At 35.8% G+C, this 16,770-nt stretch overlaps 1 protein-coding gene across 1 annotated transcript; it reads left to right on the forward strand.

Moving 5' to 3' along the window:
• Nucleotides 1–2,401: 2,401 nt before the first annotated feature.
• On the forward strand, nt 2,402–6,324 carry CYP715A1 (cytochrome P450, family 715, subfamily A, polypeptide 1). Its single transcript, XM_079074325.1, has 4 exons — nt 2,402–2,675; nt 2,798–3,027; nt 3,247–3,870; nt 5,896–6,324. Exons 1-4 carry the CDS (start codon nt 2,402–2,404, stop codon nt 6,322–6,324), a joined length of 1,557 nt encoding a protein of 518 aa, XP_078930451.1.
• Nucleotides 6,325–16,770: the final 10,446 nt, after the last annotated feature.

Raw genomic sequence — 16,770 nt, forward strand, 5'->3', positions numbered from 1 at the left:
ATATTATTTTTCCATATTATGCATGAGGGATGAGATTTAATATCGGAAAACAAGACCGGAATCGGTCAGGAACCGAAAGTGTTAGAACCAGAATATATAAAGTCGGTCCGGGTTCTAGGTTTTAAAGAATGACTTTATTTGGGTTCCGGGTAATTCGAGTTTCGGTTACTTCGGGTCCGGGTAAAACATGCTTAAGAACATGAACAAGTATTAGGAACCGGTTTCGGTTTTAGGAGCCTGAACCGGTTTCTATGAAAAGTTTAAAACAACATGTCTCCTTCGTTTGAAGTCGGATTGGCATATGATTTTTCCAGAGTGTACTTTATAGTTTGTACATGATTTTATACTATAATTTTGTCATTTTTGGTTTCCTATTCATTGACTTACAATCCCCCAAAGTTGGGATATCAAAGCTGAAATTTTTCTGTTTTTTTCAGCTTTTTTGTATTTTGTAAAAGTTTTAAAACATGCATATATAATTCGTTTCAAGTCGGATTCGCATGCGGTTTTTTCGAACGTGTAGTTCAGAGTTTGTACATAATTTTATACTATAATTTTGTCATTTTTTATTTCATATTAATTGACTCCACCAAAGTAGGGATGAACAGTTTGTACCAATCCTGATCGTGTACCGGTACCATACCAAAACCAGTACCGAACCGTACCGAATTTAAAAATATGAGACGGTATGCGGTACTCCAAAATCACAAAAATTTGGGATTTAGTATCGTTGCTATCAGTACTGGTACCAAAAACCGGTACCATTCCCAGTACTGATAATGATAATATTAATTTGGTTCGGTACTTGAGATTAACTTTCGATCAAATTCGGTTTTCAGGAAATCGAGAATGGTACCGGTTCCGTCCCACGCTCATCCCTACCCCAAAATCAGGATACCAAAAAACTGGAAATATTATGTTTTTCAACTTTTTTTTTGAATTCTATGAAATTTTAAAACATGCATAACTAATTTGTTTGTAGTTGGATTATTATAAAGTTTTTTCCAACGCGTAGTTTAGAGTGTGTATATGATTTTAGACTATAATTTTCATTTTTGGTTTAATATTCAGTGACTTACAGTTCTTCAAAATTGGGATATCAAAATTGAAATTTTTTCAAAGTTCAAGCTACAAAGTAATTACCAAAAAAACTCCGGTTTTTCTGGTTCTAGACCCACTTTACACGGTTCACCCGACCCACTTTGATGTTTCGGGTTTCCGATTATATACCCACTTTACCCGGTATCTTATCCAGAACTGAACCAGAACCGGTTCTTATATACCGGTCCTATAAAATCTCGTTAACCGGTTCCTAAGTTTTCCAATCCGGGTCTATCCGGACCGAGTTTGGACTCACTTTCATCCCAACTATGCATACAAGTGTTTAATGGAGCATATTTTAATAATTAATTTTTTTTTATTTTTCATTGAAGAGTTCAGACATATTGAACTCTATATCCATTAAACATCAACACGAAATCCAACTACGGTTGAGTTTAATCCATTAAAAACATTTCAATTTCATTCCTCAATTCCATTAAACTATGTAATATTGATGATATTGTTTTAATAAACTTATATAATTAATAAAAAAATAATAGAATTAATTATAGAGTTTAAATATAACTAGAGAAATAAAACGAAATATTATTAATATAAATAAAAGAAGTAGAAATACAAAACTCAAAAACAAAATAAGAGTTTATTTTTAAATAAATAATTGATGAAAAATATAGAAAAACTTATGTACTCTCTTGTAATAACCATTTTAAAGGTTAAAACAAATCGTAAGAAACTATGAGGAAAACATTCATTAAAGATGGTCTGATAATAATGTTGATACTTGAATGTCTAAATAGAAATATCTCTGAACAAACACAAAATTACTTTTCACTTGTTTAACATTTGATGATGAAAAGTTATATATAAATTAGAAATCAATTAATCACAAATTAGTGTCATAGAATAAAATTCAATATGTGTATGTCTGCATATATGCGCAAATACTCTTGAAAATAATTGAATTTTCATTTATTAGTGTTATGATTTACAAAATATAATTAAGAAATAAAGATTTGGTAGTTATATTAATAATTAATTTGCTAATGAATCATATAACCGTGTATAACTTTTTGGACGGAATGTTGGACGGAATGGCGGAAGGAGTAATTTTATATAATATATATTATGTGACCAACTTTCGAGAAAAGATTATTCAACCTATTCAAATTCCTTATTCAATATTCATCAGAGTGGTCTCTTTAGATATTCAATTCGGTCAAACTCTATGACAATTCCTACCTTCATCTCCCTCTATAAATACCCCAACACCATTCTCCATTTGTAAATACACTCGATCATATTTACACTTACAGATCTAGTTACCTAGAGAGATAAAAATATGGAAAATCTTGAAGCAATTACATTCGCAATGGCTGCATTTTTCTCATTTCTGTTATGGAGGGTGTTGTATTCGTGCTGGGTTTTGCCCATTAGGGCTTACAGAAAGCTCGTTATTAATGGGTTTTCTGGCCCACCTCCAAGTTTTCCTCTAGGAAACACCACTGCGATGAAGAAGACCAAGAGAGTCGAATCTTCTTCTTCATCTTCAACGGTTTCTAATGATATTCATTCCAGTGTGTTTCCTTACTTTGCTCAATGGCAAAAATCCCATGGTAAAGATCAAAATCCAAAACCCTATAGCTCTGATAAGTTTGATATATAGGTCTTCTCCTTTTTTAGAAGTTTTCATTAAATTAGGGTTTCTCATGCATGTTTCTTGATCATGTTTTTGCAGGGAAGGTGTTTATGTACTGGCTAGGAACTGAGCCATTTCTGTATATTGCTGATCCAGAATTCTTGAAGAAAATATCATCTGGGGTTATGGGGAAAAGCTGGGGGAAACCAACAGTGTTCAAAAACGACAGAAAACCCATGTTTGGTGATGGTTTGATTATGGTGGAAGGTGATGATTGGGTTCGACATCGTCATGTTATAACTCCTGCATTCTCCCCTGCTAACTTGAAGGTCATCTCTCATGAAAACTCTCTTTTCTCTCTCAAAATCCATCTCTGAAGTTGCTAATTATAGTAAAAAATATTCGGTCGGATCTGTGTACACATGCATACCCTAAAAGGAAACTTTTGTAGTTTTTCGAAGTTTAAAAGAACATAAAGTATACGGATGAGGTTCAAAGCATTAAATCTTGGATTCGTCACTGATTTTTGTTGTATCATCTTATTACAGGCAATGACAAGCATGATGGTGGAGACTACGAAAAGCATGCTAGACAGATGGACGGAGTTGATAAACTCCGGGAATCCAGAGATCGAAGCAGAGGGAGAAATCATAACGACGGCAGGTGAAATCATAGCAAAAACAAGCTTCGGAATGAATTTCGAAAACGGGAGAGCAGTGTTCCAGAAACTAAGAGCCATGCAAGTAACACTATTCAAGTCGAATCGTTACGTAGGTGTACCTTTCAGCAAGTACTTGTGCTTGGGACAAAATCTTGAAGCAGAAAGACTAGGGAAAGAGATAGACGCCCTACTGTTATCGATCATAGTAGATAGAAAGAAATCCATGGCAGAAAACGGAGGTGGTAAAGAACATGGGCAGAATCTTTTAGGAATTTTGCTGGAAGAAACTCATGTGGAGGGACAAAAAGGAAGGAAATTGAGTACGAGTGAGCTGGTGGATGAGTGCAAGACGTTCTTTTTTGGTGGGCATGAGACCACGGCGTTGGCCATCACCTGGAGCTTACTGCTCTTAGCGGTGCACCCCATGTGGCAGCATGAGCTTAGAGAAGAAATCAAGCAGGTGATTGGAGATGGTGACATTGATGCAACCATGGTTGCTGGTCTAAAGAAGGTACGTAAGACAGTTGCTTTACTCATGAACATGTTTTTTTTTTTTTTTTTTTTTTTTTTTTTTTTTTTTACATGCTATGTTTTTTATTTCTTTTTGTTATCTTTCGGTCCCAAAACCTGTAACAAGTTTTTTACATGCATTGACTAACAAAAAGTTTATACATTTGATCGATAGATAAACATTTTAATCAAGCTATGCATCAAAGCAGTCAAACCTTTTTTATTGGGAGTTTCAAAAACTTTTTAAATTTCAAATTAACAATATATTAGTAAATTATATTTTCAAACACTTCCATTAACTTTTAATTAACCACAAACAGATTTTATTATCACTAATCTAGTAAATTTCATTTTTGCAATATTTCTCAAGTTAGTAAATTTTATGTCTACAATATATCTGCAAAGCATATATATATATATATATATATATATATATATATATATATATATATATATATATATATATATATATATATATATATATATATATATATATATATATAATCCGGTACATGTGCGTCCATTATAAAAGTCCATTATAAAAGTTTACAATCCTTCTTTTAGCCGTTGATCGCTTTAAATTCCGACGCTTTGAATTGATTCGTTGCTTCCTTGATTAACAATGATTCTCTATTGAATTTATATATATATATATATATATATATATATATATATATATATATATATATATATATATATATATATATTATCAAAGCCCTCCGTTTTTAACAGCAAATTAAATTATATTATTATTGATATGCATGAAATTAGGTGTTAGTTTAGTTTTAGAAGTAACTAGATTTACTGTTCAAAAAAAAAATTATTAATTTCTACTAGTTGTATTTATTTTATCTTAGTAGATTTTATTTATGAGAAATCAAATATCATTTTTTTTCTATCACCTTTCTACACATTTAAAGTAACTAGATTTGTCGTTCAGAAAAAATAGTAAATTTTTTTAATTTCTATTAGTTGTATTTATTTTTTCTTAGTAGATTTTATTTATCAGAAATCAAATATCATTTTTTTTCCTATCATCATCTTATACATTTAAGATTATGATATTTGTTATATTTAATAAAATTAATAATCTTTTTTATTATACTTATCATCATCTAAAAATGATAAAAGAATTTTATGAAGAATAATAAAAAGATATTTAATTTCTTTTTATTTCTACCGGTTGTTTTTATTTTCTATTTGTCTAAGGGGGCTTACTTAGTATCAAAAGTTCAACATTTCTGTCAAATTATATAACGACGTAGACGTTATTGGTGGCGCTTTAGCGAAACCTAATTCACAAATAAAGCAATCATTTATTATATATATATATATATATATATATATATATATATATATATATATATATATATATATATATATATATATATATATATAAAAGTGGAGAATGAATGAACTTAATTATATAAGATCTAGTGCCCATTTAAAACATGTCAATAGATGTATAAACCCTTTTAGTTAAGCTTATAATCATGTAATTTAAACTAATTAATATAATATCATAAATACTTTTATGTTTTTTCAATCCGTTTATTATATTGGATAATTAGGTTATAGCCCGTGGGAACCACGGTTACAAATAAAATTATTAATCAGTTATTTTTAATAAATTATTAATTAAACTTGATTTGTAAGATTTTTAATATAGAAATACAATTAATTGTCGGCAATAATAATGGAAATATATTCAAGACGAATTTAAATTCTTCTTCAAAATCAATGATCTAATGAATAGTTGTCTAACTTATTATTAGCGTCAATACTTTTTAATAATATATGAAGATGTTATTAAAAAAATATTTTTTTATAAAACTCAATAAACTTTCCTTTTTTATTACGTAGTATCAAATTAAATACAAATTAGGATTTAAAATTTGTTTTATTAATCTTTATACATTTATTAGCTTTATTAGTCTTTATATATATATATATATATATATATATATATATATATATATATATATATATATATATATATATATATCTTTTTATTTTGTGATTACAGATGAGTTGGGTAATGAAGGAAGTCTTACGACTATACCCTTCAGCTCCAAACGTGCAAAGACAAGTTCGTGGTGACATTCGAGTGGACCAAGATTCCATAATCCCAGATGGCACCAACATATGGATTGACGTAGTGGCAATGCACCATGATTATGATTTATGGGGTAACGATGTCAATGAATTCAAACCTGAGCGATTTAAGGATGATTTGCATGGTGGGTGTCAACACAAAATGGGCTATTTGCCTTTCGGGTTTGGAGGTCGAATGTGTGTTGGTAGAAACTTGAGCGCAATGGAGTACAAGATCATGTTGAGCTTAATCTTAACTAGGTTTTCATTTTCATTGTCTCCAAATTACATTCATTTGCCATCTATTATGCTTTCTCTTAGGCCTATGCAAGGGTTGCCTCTAATTATGAAACCCCTGTAGTCATGTGGGTCATCAACAATTTTAATGTTGACTCAATAGTTTTTTTAACAGTGGTTATGGTAGATGTGGTTTAATGTAATTTTATTACTTTCATCGGTTGTTACATAAATAATAGATATGAAATATGAAATATTTACATATTATACAATTATATTACTTTTTACATATGTTATCATCGATTTGTCATAAATTAATAATTAATAAACATATTATAGTTCAATACATATTGATCGAAGGCAAACGGGCAACAAGCTGCGCCGCTAGCCCTTTCTGGATAAGAAAACCAATTCTTTTGAAAACTACATTTGTGGATCTAGGAGATATTACATTAGAATGCATGACCCGTTGGACTCTATTGAGGAGCTCCACCGCCTCTGGTGCGAGAAAACCAAATGTATCGAATGCAAAAGGAACAAACACATGTTGATTTGCTATACATGCATTCTCGTGCTTTACCACTTTGCACGCAGCGGCTTTCAAAGCGGCATGCCCAGCTGTGAAACCCCCGCTCCCCAAACCAACGAGAGGAGAGACCCCAGTAAGATCCACGCACACATGCTTCCCTCCTATCCATCCAAAGACCAAAATGTCAGTCGGTCTAAGTGTGGACCTTCCATCCTGCGGGTCCGTCAAAAAGTTCACTGGCGCTTCTTTCTTCACAGAAATACCAACACGCCGACAAGCATCAAAGAGAACATCCCGAACCACATCATGTCTATACTTGAAACCAGGGAGCTCTCTACAATAAACCGCGTGTTCCCCAAAGGTATCCAAACATGCCTTGCGACAAACTGGACATATCTCGTCAATTGGGAATATGGGAATCATGAGGCGGTAACGAAGGATAGTTCGGTACTCCACAGGAGACATATGTTGGCCAAGACCATCAATAGGGATAGTTAGCAGAAAATCCTGAGCATGAGGCGCCCGCAAACACTCAAAGACTGCTTTCTGTCTGACAGTCATGTCAAAGTCGACTTCCATATCTTGGACGATTTTGCTAAAAAGGGCACACGCCAAAGCTTTTTGGGATTTAGGGGGGGGGGGGGGGCGGTGTCCTTATTAGTGAAACCGCTATAGTTAAATCCCGGAATCGTATTGCGAAGACGAGTCATAGCACATAGGTAATCCGAGTCCATACCACATACGCCACTGTCACGTAAGATGTGGTCTTGTAATGCCCAAGATTGGGCCCTCGAGGCTACAAATGCGTAGGAGTAAACCTCGTAGGCCGAGTACAAACCCAAACCACCGAAACGAATAGGTAAGGAAGCCAAGCGCCACTGAATGTCTCCAAAGAAGGGGCCTCCACATACCACTATATCCTCGATAGACCTGCGCAATCCTTTGTCAAAGAATAACGCTTCCTCTTCTATGTGTATCGGCTGGCATGTCCTTAAACCAAAGAAAAGTTTTGCAATGCCCATACATGATCGAAGCAAAAGGAGCTCACTCTGCGGGTCACATAGTTGTGGAAGAAGGCCCATCAAATCAACAGCATTGACCGCTCTCTTCATGGCCAACCCGCTAATAAACCCTGCGTCTCTGCTAACAACCCCCCCCCCAAGGAGCTTCACCCCAAAGAAGGTCTCTCTATATCCGTTGGGAATAAATCAGCACGAAGCTTCCTACCATCACAGGAGGGCCAAAAAATCTCCGTTTTCTTGATGTTCAACTCCAGACCCAAACTTGGACCTTGCAACCGAATTATGTTCAACACTCTAGGCACCTCCTCTGAATCCCCAATGACAGTCCCATCATCTAGATACCAAGCATGGAGAAGGAGATTACAATTGTCTCTAATCTTGTGCACAAGCGGGTGAAAAACGAGGGCAAAAAGAAGAGGGCCCAAGGGGTCACCTTGCTGCACCCCAGTGGCAGACCATATATGTTGGTCTCCGATATAAAGTCTCGCTGCTTGCCCGTACAAGAAATTCACCCACAAAGAAAAGGAAGGGCACATCTTCTTAACCTCGTGGAGCAATGCTGATCGATCCACCAGGTTAAAGGCATTCGAAAAATCCACAATCAGCATTACAAGAGACCCATCAGCATGGTGTTCACTCAACACCCTATTGGCACTGTGTAACACAGCCTCAACACCGCCAGATACACCAACCCCGAACTGAAAATCATTAAGGTACTTGGCCATTTCTATACCTACACCTTTCATGGCAACCTTGGAAACCAGAAGTCTCCATATAGTGCCTACTGCAATCGGACGGATCCCGTTGTCAGGTTTAAGTAGAGGCGTGAGAGGAGCGGATGCAACAAACTCTGCCAAAATGGTTGGACATCTTCCCACTAACCATAAATTAACAACTGAAGTGATAGCATGTATGAGATCTGTGGCAATAGCAGACCCTTCTCCACAAAGGGCGTCTAGTAAGTGTTGAGCCCTCAAGCCATCTCTCCCGCAAGAAGTTCCTTTAGGGAAGGATTTGATGCAACCAAATACACAGTCAAAGTCTACTACAAGGGGAGGTTCAGAAATTATGGGGCTCGGCATGGATGGGGTGATCTGAAAGGGTGTTTGTCCTCCAAAGCTTTAATAGTATCACCATTATATGGTGCAACACCCGATGAGCATAACACTTTCACTGCTGTGGTAAAATGACCATCTACAACCTTACGGAGACACTGTCTGATGTTGGTGTTACTTGATGTAGCCTCCTTCTGAAGGATGCCTCCACCCTGTCTCATAGCTCCAACCTCAAGATTGTCTAACATATTTTGAACTAACTTCGTGATACCACCCTCTTTCCCCCATGTATCCAAGGACTTCACGATGGAGCTTTGCTGTAAGGATTTTCTATTCCCAGACCTACATTCTTGTCTATTTTTGGGTCTAAACACCTGCAGTGTGCATCGAGGAAGAAGTAACAAACACATCCATGCCTCAACCGAGCCAGGTTGGGCAATCACCTTGTATAGAGCGGTCTTCAAAGCCTGAGAGAAAGCAAGACAACAACTGTGGGGGACACTCTTGACAGTAGTGATAGGCTCATTAAAAACACGATCAAGGAGCGCAACATCAAAAACCAAACCTCCAAGAGCATTTGTCATCGACTCTTTAGTTGACGGCTTTAGAATACCGACAATATAACGACTCGAGCCGTCATCCCCTGTAACAAACCTCGCACGACCATCCGGGTGATGACAATAACGGCTAAGGGCCTGCAAAGTCATACATTTCCCACACATCCATTGACCAAAGGCCTTCAAAGTTTCTTCCACTGCCATAAATAAACCAACGTCACTAGAAAGAGCTTCGCGTAACACACTTTTACGGTCTTCAGTAGGTAAATGATGCCTTTTGATGTGTGAAATCATACGGCCAATCCCCTTACTTCCCACTTCACCGTTTGGGCAACAATGGAAGCTTTTGAACGAGCACAGACAAATATCACTCGAACTTGTGGAAGAAGAAGCCATACAAGAGAACAAGCCTCGAGATGAAGCTAAAACTTCGTTTTGGATAAATGTGCAAAAAGCATTCTCCAACAATCATAAGGAATGAAACTCTACCACTCATAAATGACTATAACTATATCCAAAAAATAAAGATGGGAGATTTCAAATTTGACATGGGCATGTTAGTTGCTAGATAGCTAGAATAACCTGATTGTCCACCACGTTACATCAACATTGTATGAAGTTGGATTCTTTGTGAAAGTGTCAAAGAGTCCAGTTTCAAAATTGAATCATTTTGCATATAAATTCATTTTAGGCACACAAGTTTTAATTCTGATCATAATCAACATGTAATACGATCCTTTTATGCATATAATTTGAGTTCTATTACAAGTGGCCACATCTCTTTAGTAAAGAAAATATCAAAATTAAAATACATTAGCAACATATTTATAATTTTTATCCATAATAATAACATATTTAGAATGGTTGTCTAGTAGTAACGTACTTACAATTGTTTCCCATAATAGCAATACACTTACGATTTTTACACATAACCATAATAATAACATATATATATATATATATATATATATATATATATATATATATATATATATATATATATATATATCCCAAAACTAATAATTAAAAAATATTTTATTGTTATCATGACAGAAACATAATGATATTTCTTTATATATAATAGCAACATACAGATAACAACATGCGTACAAGAGCCTTCAGCATAACTGGACCACCTCGCAGAGCCAACAACCTATTTGGACCGCTTTCCGGGTATTCAGCCTAACTGGACCGCCTGACATGGCCTACAACCTATCCGATCTACCTTGTGTATCGTGGCCTTCGGCACAAAGTAGGATCGCCTCAACTCAACCATAATATGTCGACATATACAATAGATAAACATAAGTACATATCTTATATACCAGGATACATAACCTAGTAGGCCGACATCATCTTATATACCAGGATACATAACCTAGTGGGCCGACATTGGTGCCTTCGACTCACAAGTACAGTGAGAAAAACTCACCTCATAGTTCGAAATGTAGCTGAATAGACCACTGCTCCAAATGTTGTGTCTACCGGTCACCTATACCATAAACAGTGACCTAGTCTCAAACTACCATTCAAATTACCCAAAAATACCCCTAAGTCAAACTTGGTCAAAATCCTGGTCAAAGTCAAAGTCAAAAAGTCAAAGAATCAACATAGACTGAGTACGCCCTGCGTACTCAGCCACTACGCTCAGCGTAGTAGATCCTTGGCCAAAATCATTGGACCTTTGCCCAATAAGCGCAATGTACTCGTTCTGACTCAACTTTCCTCATTAAGATATTATTCCATTAAGACATCATTTCCAAAGTTCAGATTTAGTCCCAAATATCATTCTAAGTCATAAAGTTTCCAACTGTATGACTTCCCATGGCTAGAAGGAGTCCAAAAACCAAAATCCTAACTTGATACCAAGGTTGTAAAAGTTGCTAGGCGGTAGTCGCACTCGACTGGGGTTAAGGGACTAATTGGTCTAGGCGTGGATTAATCGGCGCCTAGGCGGAGACCCTTAATTGTAACATAATTTACTTTTTAAAAATTAAATATTACATATATCCTAACAAAATAAGCAAATAACCGTAAAATTTTGGCATATTCAGTCGTCTAAATATTTAAATCATCGTATATAATAATTTTTAGACTAATTGGGGATCTTTTTAACAGTATTAGTCATCAATCATCATAACTTAGTCACCCAATATCATAAATTTGACATCGGGGATTATTTTTGAAAATTTTGACTGCCTGTCTTTTTTATCGGCTTAGACCGTTTAAACTGCCTAGGATCGCCCAGGACCGCCTAGGATCGCCCAAGACCGCCTAGGATCGCCTGCAGACACGCATAACCGACTCTGCTTAACTCGACCGACTAGCATTAATCGTAGACAGTAAGAGGCCGCCTAGCGCCTAGGCGCCACCTAGGTAGCCGCCTAGATCGATTTTTACAACACTGCTTGATACACAAACCCAAATGTCATAACTCTTTCATGGAAGGAAGGAAGGGACCAAGATCACATTTTTATGGTTCCTAGCACCCAAAAATGTCTAAAAGGACAGCTCTTATGGTTTAGAGTAGCCTATACTCATATAAACCAAGAGTATGGGACCAAAATGATTCAAAACTTAAGTACTAACAAGATCTATTGACATACTTATCAAGTTCATAAGTTTATACCTTCTGGGGGTTGCTTAAGAGATGCAAAGCTCAAATCCACAAGGCTTGAAGCTTTTCCAAATGCTCTCCAAATATCTTCTTTCTTCAAGGATGGACACCAAACACACAAATGGCTCAAGACTCACAAATACACTAAGGTTTACAAGAGGTCGAATGGAAGAAAGGAGGCTGAAAGTGGAAATGGTTTTGAGGGGTTAAGCATGTTTAAATAACGCTCAAACCCTAAAAGTTAGGGTTTACATATATGCTAAGTATGCCTAGCGTACTCATGAGTAGGTCCAACGTACTAACATGCACCTGCGATTCATTTAATGAGCTACGTCATGTGTATGCCCCAGGTACGCATGGCGTAAGGACCAAGTTTGTAAAAATATTTTATACTTGGGTTTAAAAGGTAAATACCTGATGTCCGGGTGTTACAAACATGCTTATAACAGTGTATTTACATTTTCTTAAGATGTTTTTCCCCGAATTAAGGTTAATGAAGTTTTGATAAAGAAGGGGTGTTAGATGCATTTTTATGCATCTTTTAGCATGTTTTTATCACTAACATATCATCAGTTACTAGTCTACTTCCTTGTATTTTGATAAAATGTGTATATCTCGTTATATTTGTAGAATGCCCCGTACTATTAACTCTTATTATGATTTCCAGGGTAAATTTAATCGGGTCAAGAATACGATGATTGAAGGATGCATTTAAGGAAGGATTGGAGCATAACTAGAGTTGGAAATTGATGATTGATGATGGGGAGCGAGTAGATGTTGTTTTAACTGAAGAATTAAGTTTGTATAGTGTGAAAAAGGAGTTACGAAATCGTGTTTCCACCTACACAGTTGTGTAAAGCTCCTGAGGATTTTATTTGGACAACCTTTATGCATAATGGGAGTCCCGAAGATGTTACACGATCCTGTTTCCGATCGTTTTTCTCGTATGCTACTTTTTCAGAACTTTAATCACCTTGAAAAACCTCGAAGATATGACACGAACCTAATACACGATTGTGGTTCCCAAAACACGATCATGTTTTTCTTTTTAGGGCCCTAAAACATCAACATACTTCATTTAACTGGCTTGGAATGCACTTTTACCACTTACAGGATCATATTTCACTATTACATGATCGTAGAAATTTCCAAGCCCTTATATTTTGTTTCCTACTCCTATAAATACTAAATGTTTGCCTTGTAGACAAAGTGTACCTGCTACAGATGAATTTTTTACGACTTTCTGACGATTTCTAGCGATTATCGGAGATCTAACGAACATAATTCCACTTGTTGCTTTGATTTAGTAAGATTTATAGTTTAGACTTAAATTTATTGCCTTTGGTTCGTTTTTAGCAATGTTTTGCTAAAAAATCTTAGATTTTAATTTCACACCGACTAGAATTTTCTTGCAAGTAATCATTAGGCTTGATTTTTTTGTTGTGATTTCTGTTTAGTTTGATCAGTTTCGTACTTAATAAAGTGTTTGATTTTTAATTCATATTATGTTAACCACTTAAATGAGTATTTGATCATTCTAGTTATTCAGTTATTAGAATCCATAATCATTTTAATTAATTGGTGATTAGTAACAAATATTAGATTGGTTCCTTGTTAGTATTTAATATTAATATAAACTGATTGAATATGTTTTTATGCATTCGAGCTTATGAGAAGTATTGAACTTTACTGAGAATTTTTACATTGTTCTTAATGCTAATTTTCTAATTTAATTAGGAGATTATTTGGTTAAATTAGTAAAAATTTAGGTTTAACTCAAAGAGCATATTTTGTTTAAATAATTCAATAAATAAAATTTGATAGAGTTATTAATGATTTTTAGTACAAGTTTAGGCAGAACATAATTAAAACAATCAAGTTAAAGGTTTATTTGCAGGATTAGGACAGTCACCGCGGAATTGAAATTGCTTTTTATTATCTAAATTTTATAAGTTATTTAGATGCACTTTTTATTTTCTATAAATTTGCATTCAATATTATTTTTAATAACCAAAACCCCTTTTAATTTTCTGTTTAACTAGTATGTGCCTTACTCAAACAAAGTCTTTTACTTTTAGGACGTGTCCATGTGGATTCGTGTCACACTCCCAGCCGGTGGCGGAAACGTCAGGCGGTGAGATGACATCATAAATCACAGTCATTTGCATAGACATAACAAGCACAACAAATAACATAACAACAATAATATTATTACTGAAATTGTTTTTATATTGCTAATTGTTTAAAGTTACATCAACTAAAATACATAATTAAGCCTCCAACGGTAGGCTAATGAAAATAATCTATAGAAGGCTATGACTCCATGAATTCATTTTATAGTTGAAATCTTCCTGCCATTATATCCCTGAGAATACATGTGTTTTGAAAGAGTGTCAACTAAAAAGTTGGTGAGTTCACAGGTTTGTAATGATTGAACCAAAATGTACTTTTTCACTAAAGTATAACTATATTCCAAATGATCAGTACTTTTCGAGAACGAAATCTATTATTTGTATATATAGATAGTTTCCTATCCTATATATATAATGTATATGTAACATCCAGAATCTAGAAGGTCAATTATGGAATAAAACCTCATTTCAAAAGGGCAACTCGTCGAGTTGAGGTTACAACTCGACATGTTGGAAGTATAAGTCACGCATGTTTCCGAAGACTAACTCGACGAGTTGGAGAGGACCAACTCGACGACTTGGACGTGGTTTGGGAAACACTAATTTCGAGGCTTTTCACCCTATTTAAACCACTTAAACCACATGTGTTGGCCTCATTCCCAACCACCATTATCCTAAACCCTAACCTCGAAACCCTAAGGCATTTTTGAGTGTTGTGAGCCATTTTGCATGCTTGTGTGGTGTGTTTGGAGCCATTGGAAGGAAGGGAAGCTTGGTGAGAGTTGGTGATACAAGAAGGAGCTGCTAGATCTCGAATCCTTGCTTCATTTTCGACACTTTTCTGGTAAAACGTCTCAACCTTGCTTTGTGAATTCATAGATCTCCTTCTCAATGTTCTTTTGCATGTTTTGGTCCAAATGGTGTGGTTGTTGGGAGTTGGACGTCCCATTTGGACAAACCCTTTCAGATCTAGGGTTTTAAGGAGCTTTCATGGCATAAAGGTTCCAATTTTATGGCCCTAAGAGCTCCATGCACCTTCTAAGCCCTTGTTTTGACCTCTTAAGCTTCTTCTAGCCTTGCATAAGAGTAAAGTTGGAGACTTACTCATCTATTCAGCCTTAAGGGTCCAGATCTGCATTTTGAAGCCTTATCTTGATGATATGATGGTTTTTGGTTTAAGGCATAAGCCTTTTGGATTAGGGTTTGAGCTTAATGCCTTTATGTTGGTTCTTAATGGGTAAAGTTGGAAACTTTACCCTTCTAGACGTATTTTCAGCCTACTTCTGGAAGATAGGGCTTTGGTTTGAAGATTAGTGGCTTAATGCATTAAGTGGGTTGGCAGACTGATGAACTCGACGAGTTCATAGGACAACTCCACGAGTTAGTTTGGGATTGTCCCGACTCTGTTGGAAAAGGAGGAACTCGACGAGTTGCGGGAAACTCGGCGAGTTGGATTAAAATATCACGATTCCGTGATTCATGGAAACTCGGCGAGTTGAAGGGGTAACTTGACGAGTTGGATCATCTGGACCGTTGACTTTGACTTTTGACTTATGCTTTTGACTAAATTTGTCCCAAGGGGTGTTTGAGGTAACCTGTTTTGTACTCAAAGAAAATATGGGCTTAGGATAAGACCCATATGGCATTAGGCCCAATTTGGAAAATTGGACCATTAGTGGGATTTTATTGATCTTATAGTTTTGGGCCTTGTTGGTTTTGGGTTTGGGCCCTTGGTTGTGAGTCTTGATGGGACAGGGGTAAAATGGTCATTTTACCCCAAGTTTGGATTATGGATCATGGTTTGGATTTCAGTTGCTAATTGGATGTTGTTTGGGTATTGCTATTTTGGCAGTCATCAGGTCAACCGCTGGAGTTTCGTGCAGTGAGCTTCAGCATTCGAGGTGAGTTTTCCTCACCAGCTTCTGCGGGTCTAAGGCACCAAGGCCAACCCTTGTATGATTATTTGGTTATACTTGTTGTCTGTGTGATGCATGTATGTGCTTGTATGTGAATGTCTATTGGGCGGGGCCCGTTACATGAGTGTGTGGGCGGGTCCGTATCTCATTTTGATCCGAGTGTAGGCGGGGCCCGTATTTCAATATTATTGGAGTGTGGGTGGGGCCTGTATTTCATCATTTCTTGATATGTATGGTATGAGGTATTTTGGGGAACTCACTAAGCTTTGTGCTTACGGTTTTCAGTTTATGTTTCAGGTACTCCAGTTTTCAAGTGAAGGAGCTCGGGACGATCACAACGCATACACCCGTGTTTTCCGCATTATGTGATGTTTGGGAATGAACTCTGATAATTGTTTTATGTGAAATTCTTTTCAATGTTGGTCACAAGCTACAATTGAGTGTTTTGATTATAAATGAAAAATAAATTTTTTACCTTGGATTTTTGGGTTGTTTCAAGTTGGTATCAGAGCCTTGGTTTAAGGGATTCGGGCATACTCTCGAGTGTGCCTGAACTCAAGCTGAAGGTTTAGTAAAAAATTTATAAAATAAATATTTAATTAAAAAGGAATTTCTTTTAATCAAAGAAAGGGGTGTGATGCGTGTAATCGTCCGAGCTCAAGTAAGTGGTTCCTAGAATACCAATACAAGTTTATTATGATATGTGATCTGATTATGAGAATTGCATGCTAGATTAGGGCTA

Source organism: Lactuca virosa, chromosome 9 (genome assembly GCF_052849685.1).
Source record: "Lactuca virosa cultivar CGN04683 chromosome 9, Lactuca_virosa_CGN04683_v6, whole genome shotgun sequence".
Classification (NCBI taxonomy): Eukaryota; Viridiplantae; Streptophyta; class Magnoliopsida; order Asterales; family Asteraceae; genus Lactuca; species Lactuca virosa.

Bases quoted from the DNA above. Each gene is read 5' to 3' on its own strand.
- CYP715A1 (XM_079074325.1), top strand. From the start codon at position 2,402: ATGGAAAATCTTGAAGCAATTACATTCGCAATGGCTGCATTTTTCTCA. The intron at 2,676-2,797 runs GTAAAGATCAAA...ATGTTTTTGCAG, and splicing joins TCAATGGCAAAAATCCCATG to GGAAGGTGTTTATGTACTGG. The intron at 3,871-5,895 runs GTACGTAAGACA...TTGTGATTACAG, and splicing joins TGGTTGCTGGTCTAAAGAAG to ATGAGTTGGGTAATGAAGGA.